Source organism: Falco peregrinus, chromosome W, assembly GCF_023634155.1.
Source record: "Falco peregrinus isolate bFalPer1 chromosome W, bFalPer1.pri, whole genome shotgun sequence".
Classification (NCBI taxonomy): domain Eukaryota; kingdom Metazoa; phylum Chordata; class Aves; order Falconiformes; family Falconidae; genus Falco; species Falco peregrinus.
The window spans coordinates 12165170-12177530 of record NC_073743.1 but is presented as its reverse complement, the minus strand read 5'-3'; the positions used below and the strand labels follow the sequence as shown (position 1 = coordinate 12177530).

Genomic DNA, 12361 nt, shown 5'->3' with positions numbered 1-12361 from the left:
AAAAATACTGTAATTATTCCAAAAAAGCGTTATAAATCCAAGAAATTAAACGTTAATTAGAAGAAGCTGAGAAGTAAGTCAATGTATAAGAACAGGCTTGTAGCACCGTGTAGCATTAAATCTGTAGTCCCAGTCTGTCAATGAACTAATGATCAAATATTTTTGCCCCTGTATTATGTTAACCACTGATGGAGCAGGTAACAGTTCAGTGGATGAGAAGTATATAATGCTCCCCCTGCTATGATGGACATTTCCATTGAACCAATAAAGAGACTGGAAAATTAATGACACAAAATTATAGTATTCTTTCCATGACTTAGGCTATATATTTTTAAGGTGTTTTTTTTTTAAATGAAGAACCTGTATTTAGGTTTTTATTGACTTCACCTTTGAACTACAATGACTAATTAGAAAATAATTGTAAAAAATTCATTCACAGTCTGAGATGATGTAATGTAGACTTTCACTAATAAATTAATGCACTAATACTGACCATGTCACCTTACTCTTTCCAGAATAAATTATATTATAATGGCAAACTTACCTTCTGTGTTGGAAATGGGAGTACTGTCACATTTACTTTCACACTGCTGCATTGATGGAGGTCTAAGTGTTTCTGGACACTCATTGGATGCTTGTCCAGTGTATGAGAGACACTGTACTGTTCGTATCTGTTGCCCAAGACCACACTGTGCAGAACACTAAAAATAAGAGATAAAAAAGTAAAACAACTTGGATCCAATTTTTAAATATAAAACAAGATAACAGGAAAGCAATCAGGAACAGTAAACATACACAAATTAAAAAAACAAAAGCATGTGAAGAGATTTGCTTAATACATAAAATAATATTCATAAAATAGCTTTGATGTTTGGGGGTTTTTTGGCAGTATATGCAACCACTTGTCTTTCAAAGAAAATTAAACATAATGCAATGTTATCTCCCTGAACGATTTGGATTTGAATTATGAGAATATAATTTACACTATTTCATATATCATGTCATAGTTTAAGTGCATGTTTTCAAGAGAGAAATCATTTACTTTAGAACAAACTAAAAAAATCAAGAGCAAGAATTCAAATCTGCTAGAAGACTTTTTGTGGAAAAAGGAAAGTATCTTTCAGACAAAAATACTTTGCTGTTTAAAAATATTTTAAAAGTTCTATAACTAAACAGTGGCTTTAGGACATATCAATTTAAGATAAATGCACACCTGGACAACTAGCATAAAAGAAAAGTCAATTAGACTGTAATACCACAAATTATTGTCCCTTGGTTAGTTAAGCTAAAGTGTTTTATTTTCATTAGTGGCACAGGAAACTTAGAAACTGAAATATCAAATTATTGTTTAATAACAGGCCACTAATCATAATTGAGATGCAAAAACATAATGAAAGAAGGAAATTCAGTATATCCTATTTAGAAACTCTGCATAATGGCAGCACCATTCAGCATGTGCTGTAACGATTTAGATGCCTGTCTGGCAATTAAGTGTATTTTATATAAAATTACATAGATCTCAGAAATTTTTTTGGGTGGCTATATACCTTAGTAAAATTTTAATTGCCTTTGTATTTCCATTATGTTTCTCAACTGTGTTAAATGTGTTTTAAAAATACTAAACCTTGCAACATTGCTGTATCCCCAAATCCCCTTCTAAAAAGCTGTAATAAGGACTATTTAATTTTTTCAAAAATGCATACAAGAACTCATCCAGTAGAAACTAGAATACTGTCAACAAATCCTTTATAGTTCAGCAGACAACTATCATTCAAAATAACATATCAATCTGAGACAAACAGGGGACAAGCTTTTGCTTCAGTCATGGGAACCATCTCTTATCCACGTCCAGCAACATCTTATCCTTAGAGGTACTAATGTGTAGGAGACTAACAGCAATAAATACTTATATGTACTATCTTACCTGTCCCCAGTCTCCAATAACCCAGCGAGGAGGAGGACATCGACCTAAACTACAGCGGATGCGGACTGGAGGTTTGCTTTCTTCTTGGCATTGTGTGGCTGGAAAGGTTTTTAAAAGATCGCTGCTTTTGCACAAAACAATTCGGTGTTTGAATCCTGGGCCACACTTTGGTGTGCACTAAAAAAATATTTATAAAAATGAATAATTAAAATCTCAGTTAAAAGTCAATAAATGTGACAGAAATGCTAGTATGGAAATTAGAATATATTTATGTTCTTATAATTAAACTATAATCACAATTTCCCCAAGATTATAATGATAATTTAAAAATGCTTAGAAATACAAGCAAGGTGACTGATGATTGCTTTATTAAGTTAAAGTTTTTATAAGTTTTAATTTGATAAAAGCAGATTTCCTTTGCTATTTATATTTAGGCTACTGTGTTACTATTTACTTTTTTATATAAAAAGTCTTTAGATTAGGTTTAAGAAAAGCACTTTGCTGCAAAGTAGAAAGGTCTGCCACATGTAACATTATTATGAAACAAACTTGAGTGTGCAATTCAGAAATTAAAAGTAGAACTCTGTTGTTAATACAACCATAGTATAGTCTTTCTTCACCTCACTTACAGACCACTGAGCTACAATGAATACCTTTCCTCAATAAACATATGGGAAGATAAATGCTTTACTGTACTACACAGAAACCAGATTATTGGTTCAGATAGAAATACTGTACCCTCTTCCCTACAGTGCATGCTTTTCTCTCCTATTTAAATTTTAATTATTTTCACACAGTTCTTGTTTTTCCTCCTTTTATCATTCCTCTGCTCATTCTAACAGCAAGCAGATAATAAAACAGTAATTTGAAAAGAAGCAGGTCTGAAGACCTCTGCTTTTCGTCCTCTTTCTTCATATTGGTTCCCCCCATCTTCTCCTTCCTTTTTCCTACTATTAACTGTCATTTACACCAGCATAACTGCAAAATGGTGAAGAGACAAGTGCTAAGAAAATTAAGACCTTCCCAAATCAGTCCCACATTAACAGTTTAGCAGGAGTTTTTGCAAGCAAAATTTTAGAAATCCCTATAGGCATGTTAACCTTTATCCCATAAGCATATGTGCAGTATTTGAATCAGAATCAGTTTCTGATGTCACAAATCCTACACGCAGATTATGCTAAACCTGCCAAGAGTGGAACTGCCTTTAATATGAAAGTAGCTGCAGAAACAAAACATTATCTGGGAAATAACACTATGTGGAACTGAAGCAAAATTCAAGAGGTAGCACATCGAAGACCTTCCACCCATCAAAACAGGTGATTATATAATTGGGGGGAAAAGAAAAACCCGTAAGATTCATTTTCAGAAAATTACTTGAGTCAACCAAATTTTACTGTTGTATGCCTAATTCTGAAGCATCTCTACCTAACTTAAAGACACTTTAAAGCAGTTCCACAGTACTATGTAAGGTATCAATATACCCTATACATATGTAAAGGTGTATATATACACACACATATACAGTGGGAGTGAGAGTACCCTCAGCAAGTCTGTGGATTGTAGAGGGATTTTTAGAGGACCGAGGACATATGTTACCATTGTCTGGGTTGGACAACCCAGGCCTGTTAGTTGAAGCTGCAGAGCAACTTTAAATTGTCCTGGGAACAAGCAGTGTGAGAAAGAAAAAAAGCTATGCACAAACAAGAAGCCAGGTGCAGAGCAAGTCCTGGGAACCGCAAAATCAACACACTCTCATCGGCACACTCTGATCAGGCGCCTGCAGCATGCTCACCAATCAGCAACAGGGACGCCCACATGGCCAGAGACTTTTATCCAATCACCTTTGTGTAGAGTCGTGTGAGCGGTCGGTTTAAGTTATAAATATGACCTGTTTGTTTAATAAAGTGAGCACGGCATGTAGCCATATTGGTGTGATTGTCGTGACTTGGCCGACTCTCCACAGGGGACCCTCTTCGGTGGATGACAGCAAGCTGAGTGGTATGCTTGACATGCCTGAGGGAAGGGATGCCATCCAGAGGGACCTGGACAGGCTAGAGAGGTTAAGTTCAACAAGGCCAAGTGCAAGGTCCTGCCTGTGGGTTGGGGCAATCCCAAACATGGGAATACAGGCTGGGCAGAGATTGAGAGCAGCCCTAAGGAGAAAGACTTGGGGGTATTGGTGGATGAAAAACTGAATATGAGCTGGCAATGTGCGCTCACAGCCCAGAAAGCCAACTGAATCCTGGGATGCATGCAAAAGAAGTGTGGCCAGCAGGTCAAGGGAGTTGATTCTCCCCCTCTATTCCACTCTCATGACACCCTACCTGGAGTACTGCATTCAGCTCTGGGGCCCCCAGCCATGAGGATGTGGACCTGTTGGAGCAAGTTCAGAGGAGGGCCATGAAGATGATCAGAGGGCTGGAGCACCTCTCCTATGAAGACAGGTTGAGAGAGTTGGGGTTGTTCAGCCTGGAGAAGAGAAGGCTCCAAGGAGACCTTATAGCAGCCTTCTAGTACCTAAAGGGGGCCTATAGGAAAGATGGGGAGGAACTCTTTATCAGGGAGTATAGTGATAGGATGAGGGGTAATGGTTTTAAACAGAAAGAGGACAGATTTAGATTAGATATTAGGAAGAAATTCTTTACTGTGAGGGTGGTAAGGCACTGGAACAGGCTGCCCAGAGAGGCTGTAGATACCCCCTCCCTGGAAGTGTTCAAAGGCCAGGTTGGATGTGGCTTTGAGCAACCTGGTCTAGTGGGTCTAGTGGAAGGTGTCCCTGCCCATGGCAAGAGGGTTGGAACTAGATGATTTTTAAGATCCCTTCCAACCCAAACCATTCTATGATTCTGAGATACCTCAAAAGAAGATCTTTAAGAAAATCTCTCAGTGGGAGTCACCTAAACTAGTCAATACAGAATGGACAGGTTTTATCCTAAATCTTATCTCTGCTTAGATTTCGGATCTTAAACTTGGCTGCAAAGATATAGGTCCTCCATTTGGACTTTATAATCCAGAACTGCAAAGTGGATATATAAACACTTTCCTTAAAACCTAACCTTTCCTTTCCTGCCCTATTCTAGCCTTTCCTGTCAAGGTACTGCCTCCTTATCTACAATAGTTCAGTGTTCAGAATTCTCATACAGAATAGCAAAGTTCAGTCCTCATGCTGAAGGGACTTAAACCCCAAATCTTGTGTACCCTAAGTACCTGCCTACTAGAAAACTGGGGGAAGGAGGGAGGGAAGAGAAAAAAGATCTCTATCTCTCTGGCTGAACTGGAAAAAAATTAAATATTAATGCTAAATAGAGACCAAAAAAGAATTACAATGAATATGTCAGGTCTTTGGCATCATGATCACGACTCCTCAGTTCTGGTCCAAATTCCATTAAATGTTGCATGTATTTCCTCCCACAAATATTTCATATAAAATGCATAAGACTTAAGCAGGCTCTAGAAGCAAGTGCCTCTTCCTAGCTGAGTGCTCAAAATCGCTTGCACTCAGTCTCCTCTTCCCAGACACTGAGTATACCGTGAAAAGCAAACAGAAAAGAGACAAGGTTGAAAGGACCTGCCTGCCATTGCAAGAGTAGTCTACAGATTAGTGATCAGTTCACTTTGTAGAACAGCAGGAGACACAGAGACTTGAAACCCCTGAGTTGCACAGAGCTGTGTTCTGCACTCTGGGTGTTGCATTCTAAAACTTGCAATATTATAAAAATGCAAAAAAGCAAGCTATCACCAGCCAACTCTTAAAATAGACCAGTAGCTATTGCTGTACCTCATGTGGAACTCGGTTAATTAGATGTGCTCTAAAAATGACTTATAAATTGAGGCCTTTGGAGAAGATACGTAAAGAAATGTCTAGTGTGTGAATCACTGTGTGGCTTTGGCAAGAGGTTGGCACTCAGATTCTCTTATGTGTCAAGACAGGCAAGTAGAACTTCCAATAATCAGTGAATAAATGTCAAAACCCAATGTGCCTATGGAGTTTCATAATCTCTAGAGTGTGAAGCAAGATTTTGAGGATCAAAATTTGAGTTTAGGTGCATCCATTTTCTTGTCTGGCTTGAAGACACATTCTTTTATCTATGTCTAAGCTGCCATTTGAGAAAAATCTTTCAGTTATTGCAACCAGAAGAAAAGAACATCCCTTAAAAAACCCACTTTTCTGGAGTCATAGTCAAAATTCCTCTAAATAAGATGGACTACATCCTGTCCCCATAAATCAAAGTAAAGTAAGGAAATAGGTTGCCTGTAATAATACTGAATTGCCAAAAATAAAAAGCATCAGTATAATTTAACAAAAAAAATATGTCTCCACAGCAAATGAAAGACATAATACACAGACACACAAAACCCAGGAAACACTGTCTCCCATTACCACATGCTTCTAGAATTTTTGACTCACTCAGTGGAAGTCATGACTAATGGCAATATGAATGCAAAGTAAATGTGCTTGTCTGATAAGGCTCTTCCCAAGAAATCATTAGATTATTTTTTGCTGGTTTATATTTTATTATCTGTAAAAGTATAAAATAAGTAATTTACAGTGGGCAGAATAATTCAGTCAAAGCTCAACTACTGCAAAGAGTAAAAAAAATTTATGGCAAAACTGATGTTACCTTGAGAATGACTACATTCTGCTAGGCAAGCCACTGTTACCTTTAATTACTATTTGATATAAGCCCTTTTATATTCTCCTAAGGACATTATTTAATCCCTACATTGAACAAAATGCTTTTGTTTCTCTGACCAAAAAGATATAGAATTTCTTGCTAATTATCATTGAAGACTAAAAAATTTATGACTATATTGATGCTCAAATGCATTATCATATAAAAGTTCTAAAACTGCTTAATTTGTGTCAAGTATTGTTTGTTTTGACTATAAAACCAAAGCTTTAGAACTTGCATTCCAGAGAAAATTAGCATTGGCTTCGATGGAAGAAGTATTCAACTCTTCCACTTTTTGAGTTTACTCTTGTTTTCATTTTCATATTTTCATGCTTCAATCAGAAAATTATATAAATACATATATATATATATGTTAAATGTATATCACTATAGGGATTTAAATACACTCTATTTCTGGAACACTGAACAGGAAAAAAAAGCAATTATTCTTAATTGTTTTAAAATGGTATCATCAGTCAAGACACTCTGCCAAGCTACACCAGGCAAAATTCATACCAGAAAGAAGTCAGCACTTTTTCACAATCCTGACAAAATACCACCACAACCAGAAGCTCAGCAGAGCTTTAATCTTTTAGATTAGAACGCTTTTGTTCAAAATTATAACACACTCCTGTTACATAAAAGCCTAGTTGTGAAGGCCTTTAAAAGCTGTTCAAGCTTCTTACAAGGCAGGCAATGTTGATGGATCTAAGAATGATATATTAGTGAGCAAAATCTAGCGGAAGTAGCTAAAGAGGAATAGTATATAGTCAACATATATTTATGGCTCTGTAACTTGAGATGATGCCTAGATATTCCAATCAGAAATAAAGTATCACGATAATGCACACAAAGAACTTGCAATCTATCAATGCCATGGATATGGTATGAAAGAGTTCAACTGAACATCTCTTTCTACTCATCCATTCTTTCCTTCTCACTCCTTTCCTTTCTACTTTTTCCAAGTGAGATTAATTTTCAAAGGGCTGGAATATACTGTACCTTTTCAGGATGGGACAAGGACCATTTAAAACCTTTTCTAACTTGATTATGGTGCCCTACTTCTTGTGTGAAATGCTGCCTAACAGTGGGGTAAAAAAAAATTAATATTGTTCTGCATGTAGAACAAGACACACTTTAAGATTCAATTTCATTTCCAGGTTTCTTGAGGTCCTGGTCTACACTGAGAAAAGTTGCTGAAACTACTTACCTACAGGTTTCAGGCTATAAAGCTGACAACTTTTTACAGAACTGATTCAAAAAAATATTTAATCTTAAAGCTGAAAAAACTAGAGACAGATTCAGGTATGGGCTGGGAATGACTATCTGTTTTATGATAGTGGATTATTCAAAGAGATTTGGATTATGAACAAAAGCATCTGTATGATAAATTAATGAGAAAAAAATATCAGTTCACATTATATTTTAGAAGAATTTTCCTTGATATAAAAGCTCACTAAAATGGCATTTCAGTCATTATTCCTTACAGAACAAAACCAAACAGTTGAGCAGTACAGCAAATTGACACATATTTCTTTTGTTAAAAGAACAACAATGTATATAATGGAAAAAAATATATTTGTGTATTGGGTTCGCATGGCAAGGTTTTGGTAGTTGGGGGGGGAGCTACAGGGATGGTTTCTATGAGAAAACGCCAGAAGCTGCCCCCATGTCCAACAGAGCCAATGCCAGCTGGCTCCAAGATGGTTCGGCTGCTGGCCAAGGCTGAGCCAACCAGCAACAGGGGTAGCGCCTCTGTGATAGCATATTTAAGAAGGGGAAAAAACCAACCTGCTAGGTAACAGCAGCTGGAAGAGAGGAGTGAGAATATGTGAAAGCAACAACTCTGCAGACAACAAGGTCAGTGAAGGAGGGGGAGGAGGTGCTCCAGGTGCCAGAGCAGAGCTTCCCCTGCAGCCCATGGTGAAGACCATGGTGAGGCAGGCTGTCCCCCTGCAGCCTATGGATGTCCATGGTGGAGCAGATATCCACCTGCAGCCTGTGAAGGACCCCATGCTGCAGCAGGTGAATGTGCCCTGAAGGAAGCTGTGACCCCATTGAGAGCCCACACTGGAGCAGGCACCTGGCAGGACCTGTGACCCCATGCTGGAGCAGGGGAAGAGTGTGAGGAAGGAGCAGCAGAGACAATGTGTGATGAATTGACCATAACCCCCATTCCCTGTCCCCCTGTGCCGCTAAAGGGGGGAGGAGGCAGAGAATTCAGGAGTGAAGTTGAGCCCTGGAAGAAGGGAGGGGTGGGGGGAAGGCGTTTTAAGATTTGTTCTTATTTCACATTATCCTATTCTGATTGATAATGAATTAAACTAATTTCCCCAAGTCAAGTCTGTTTTGCCTGTGACAGTAACTGGCGAGTGATCTCCCTGCCCTTATCTAGACCCATGAGACTTTCCTTATATTTTTTCTCCCCCTGTCTATTTGAGGAGGGGGAGTGATAGAGCAGCTTGGTGGGTACCTGGTAGCCAGGCAAGGTCAACCCACCACAAGTAGTTTCTTCAGCTTAGAAGAACATATGGAGATTATGCAAGCATGAAATTCAAACAGCAAGGAGATGAACAACAGCTTCCATGGCAGCTCATAGCACTGTGATTTAACATGCAGGTATTACTACTTTTAAGTACTGCTATAATGCTTAGACTATTATTAACTACTAATGAATGGTGTCTCCATCCATGGAGATATTAAAAAGCTGCCTGGACATAGTCCTGGGCAGTTGGCTCTAGGTGGCACTGCTTGAGTAGGGGTCCCTTTCAACCTCAACCATTTTGTGATTCTGTGAACTATATTACGTGTAGTAACAAATTATGGTAAGAGCTGTTCTGTACTGCTTGTATGGGTGCTTACGGTGATGCTAGTAGGCCTCCTTCTTTATGCTTCAAATTTAAAGAGGCTATAACAATTTTTGGAGCTAAAAGTATCTGTGCATAGAAGAGATTGTGCAACTACAGGCACATTAATCTTCTTTATATTATGCAGTGAATTATAATTTATTTTGAATGAAAGACTGTTTAAAGGCAAGCAAATACACAGAAAATAGGATACAATGAATCATGGGTATATCACTGGCAGATAATTCCAGTTTAATAGTCTCCTTCCTTTATTATTTTTTTTGACAAAGTGGAACAGTTCTAACTTACCTGGGCTTCAGTAAAGTATTTGAAAGGGGGATTAAAACTGGGTGAAGTTTAGGATTTGAGAGATGCAACCTGCAAAGACCTTCTAGGATCAGTCATGGGACTGATCTGATAAATATTTCTTTACAGTCTACTTAATAATTTTCATACAAAAATAGTTTCAGTTGTTCAGCATCACTGAAATTAGTGGCTAGCACAGCTAACTAACTGACCTTGACGCTACAGAGGTATGATCTACAGAAAGAACTGGACAACTGTGAAGACGTGAATAATTGAAATGAAGTTAAATTTGGCAGTATGATGTGTAAGAGCATACATTTCAAAAAACAAATAACAAGAACCTCTATTTAAACTGGGAGATCGCTAACTGAAATGAAAAAAGGAGGATAAAGGTCTGGATATAATAACAGAGCATAAGATGACTAAGTAATCAATATGTGATAGCTGAGGAACAGAATGAGGTTATTTTAGATTATCAGTATTTTCAAGAGGCAGGAAACAAAAGGATGAGGCACATGTGAAACCTCTTCTGGGTTATTATATACATTTAACTGTAGTAATCTATTCCCAAAAAGATGACTTCAAACTGAAACATGAAAGCAGAATGTGGTCAAGATTAATTCCTTTCTGACAAATAATAACTTGAAAGGAAGAGGAGCTGTTTCAGATAACAAAAGCAAAAAGGTATAAACTGGCATGGAACTAGAACATTAGAACACTTCTTGCAATTTAAAGACTAAATTTCAGGAATACTTTTCCAAGAAGCAGTAGGACAAACCCCCAAATTAACTAGTTTTAAAACAGACATTTTTGCACTCTGATTTGCATGCGATGCAGTCCCATTCAAATGTATCACATATCAATCTATCTTCTTTCAGCTGTACTGGTTCCCATCCTTCAAATTTAACACTTGAATCAGTATAAGGTCAAAATTTGGCTTATATTTGTCCTGGTTTCGAGACATCACCATATTTAACAGAAGATGCTCTTTCTTTAATAAAGAGAATACCAATTTTCAGGTCTGTTGCTAAGAAAGGTGATGCTATACATCAGCATGGTTACTTCAGAAAAAAACCCAGCAAATTATTCTGGCTTCCAATATTGTAAACCCATCATGTCTACTCTCCAGCTATTTGCTGTTTCAGGAACCAATGGAAATGGAAATTGCTTTTTCTTTAAGACTATTATCTCATACCAAATGGCTATTCTGGGGGGGGGAGGTTCGGTTGTTTGGTTTGGGGTTTTTTACTACTTTACTATTCTATTTTGTATTTTACTATTTTTCTATTATGATTCACAACAACAGGTCATAATCATTTGACAAAACAACAGAAATGAAAACAGAAGAAAAAAAAAAGAAAAATTAATAACAAAACCCTGCTTCAATACTCTAAATCTATCAGGTTTTGATTTTCTTATTAATCCTTTACTTAGCAAGCAGCAATAGAAAATATAATAATATTCAGTGGTCAGAGCTCTTGTCTTCACTATTGCCAATAAGCTAACATCGCAAAATTTCCTTACTTCTGACCAGTCCAAAACCACCCACTTTGGGGGACAGGACTGATTGTTACAGGGTTCTTTTTCAATAGGCTGGTCTGTTAAACAGTTGGTATTGTCCAGTGTCTCCTCCTCAGAAGGTCCAATCTTTCTGATACAGAGAACTGTTCGTGAACGCATTCCTCCATCACAGGTCTTACTGCATTCTGACCAATCTCCTATAAACCATCTGGATAGAAAAAGTTAGGAGGCTCAGTTAATGCATTTCAGAAATGGAGTAGATAATTGCACAAACCCAGAATACAAATGGTTTAAATTACTAAGCCTAAATCATTGTTGATAATACATGTATCCACAGTGAAATAAAGTAGAAACTTATAGGTCTTTTCACTGAGCATTTTAATTTATGCCTCATTGCAATCATATTTTCCAATAATAATACTACTTTGTATTTTTCTAGACCAGCAATTTCAATCCTAGGCTACAACTGTTAGAAAGGAGTGTTGAGTCTGACAAAACTGCAGCTATTTAAGTAGATTTGTGCTGGACTTGTATAAAATTATTCCTCTGAATGTGGTTTGCAACTGGAAATGTTTGGGAATCACTGTTGTAGATTAAAGCACAAGTTAAAAGCCAAGATGCTTGCCTCTCTAGTATCATTGCAATAAAGTAATTTGATCTCAGAATTGGGCTTTCTGAGATTTATTTCTCATCTGATTATGAAACATTTCTAATTTTTTTTTATAGAAGGCTATATTGAAATGCAAAATATTCTCCATTATTAGAGTAAGTAAAGCAAACACCAGTAAAACATAATGAATCACATTAAAAAATGACCTCAACAAATATTTTAAAAATGTTAAGCACTGCATGATAGCTGCTAGAGGGACCTTCTGAGTGTTTCTGTGCACATAGTAAAAGTTGAGAGCTGTACAGTATATTTAGATTACTTTGTGATGCTGCAGAGATTAAACAGCTGTTAATCTGGCCGTAAAAGTTATATTCATTTTTTTCTACTGATGAATGGTTAATGCAGATCCATTCACTGGAAATATTTCTTCACATTGTTGAGCATGTTGGGTCTTCAATATTTCATATGTTGATTAGATACA

The 12361-nt window shown here is 37.1% G+C and overlaps 1 protein-coding gene and 1 long non-coding RNA gene across 4 annotated transcripts in view; one reads left to right on the top strand and one right to left on the bottom strand.

Annotated features, from left to right (window-relative positions):
- The window catches only part of LOC101923076 (A disintegrin and metalloproteinase with thrombospondin motifs 6), a 166570-nt gene that overhangs the window by 11504 nt on the left and 142705 nt on the right, over positions 1-12361 (bottom strand). For 2 of the 3 annotated variants that reach the window (XM_055792873.1, XM_055792874.1), the window contains 3 exons: positions 11274-11478; positions 1925-2101; positions 545-701 (listed from right to left, as the gene is read on the bottom strand). In XM_055792873.1, coding sequence (XP_055648848.1) covers positions 545-701; positions 1925-2101; positions 11274-11478 — 539 coding nt within the window. Of the gene's footprint in view, positions 1-544; positions 702-1924; positions 2102-11273; positions 11479-12361 lie in introns of those variants that run through there. The other variant, XM_055792875.1, reaches the window with a different exon arrangement.
- Positions 1-12361, top strand: part of LOC129783133 (uncharacterized) — a 51172-nt gene that overhangs the window by 27729 nt on the left and 11082 nt on the right. The gene's annotated exons all lie outside the window — the stretch shown is intronic.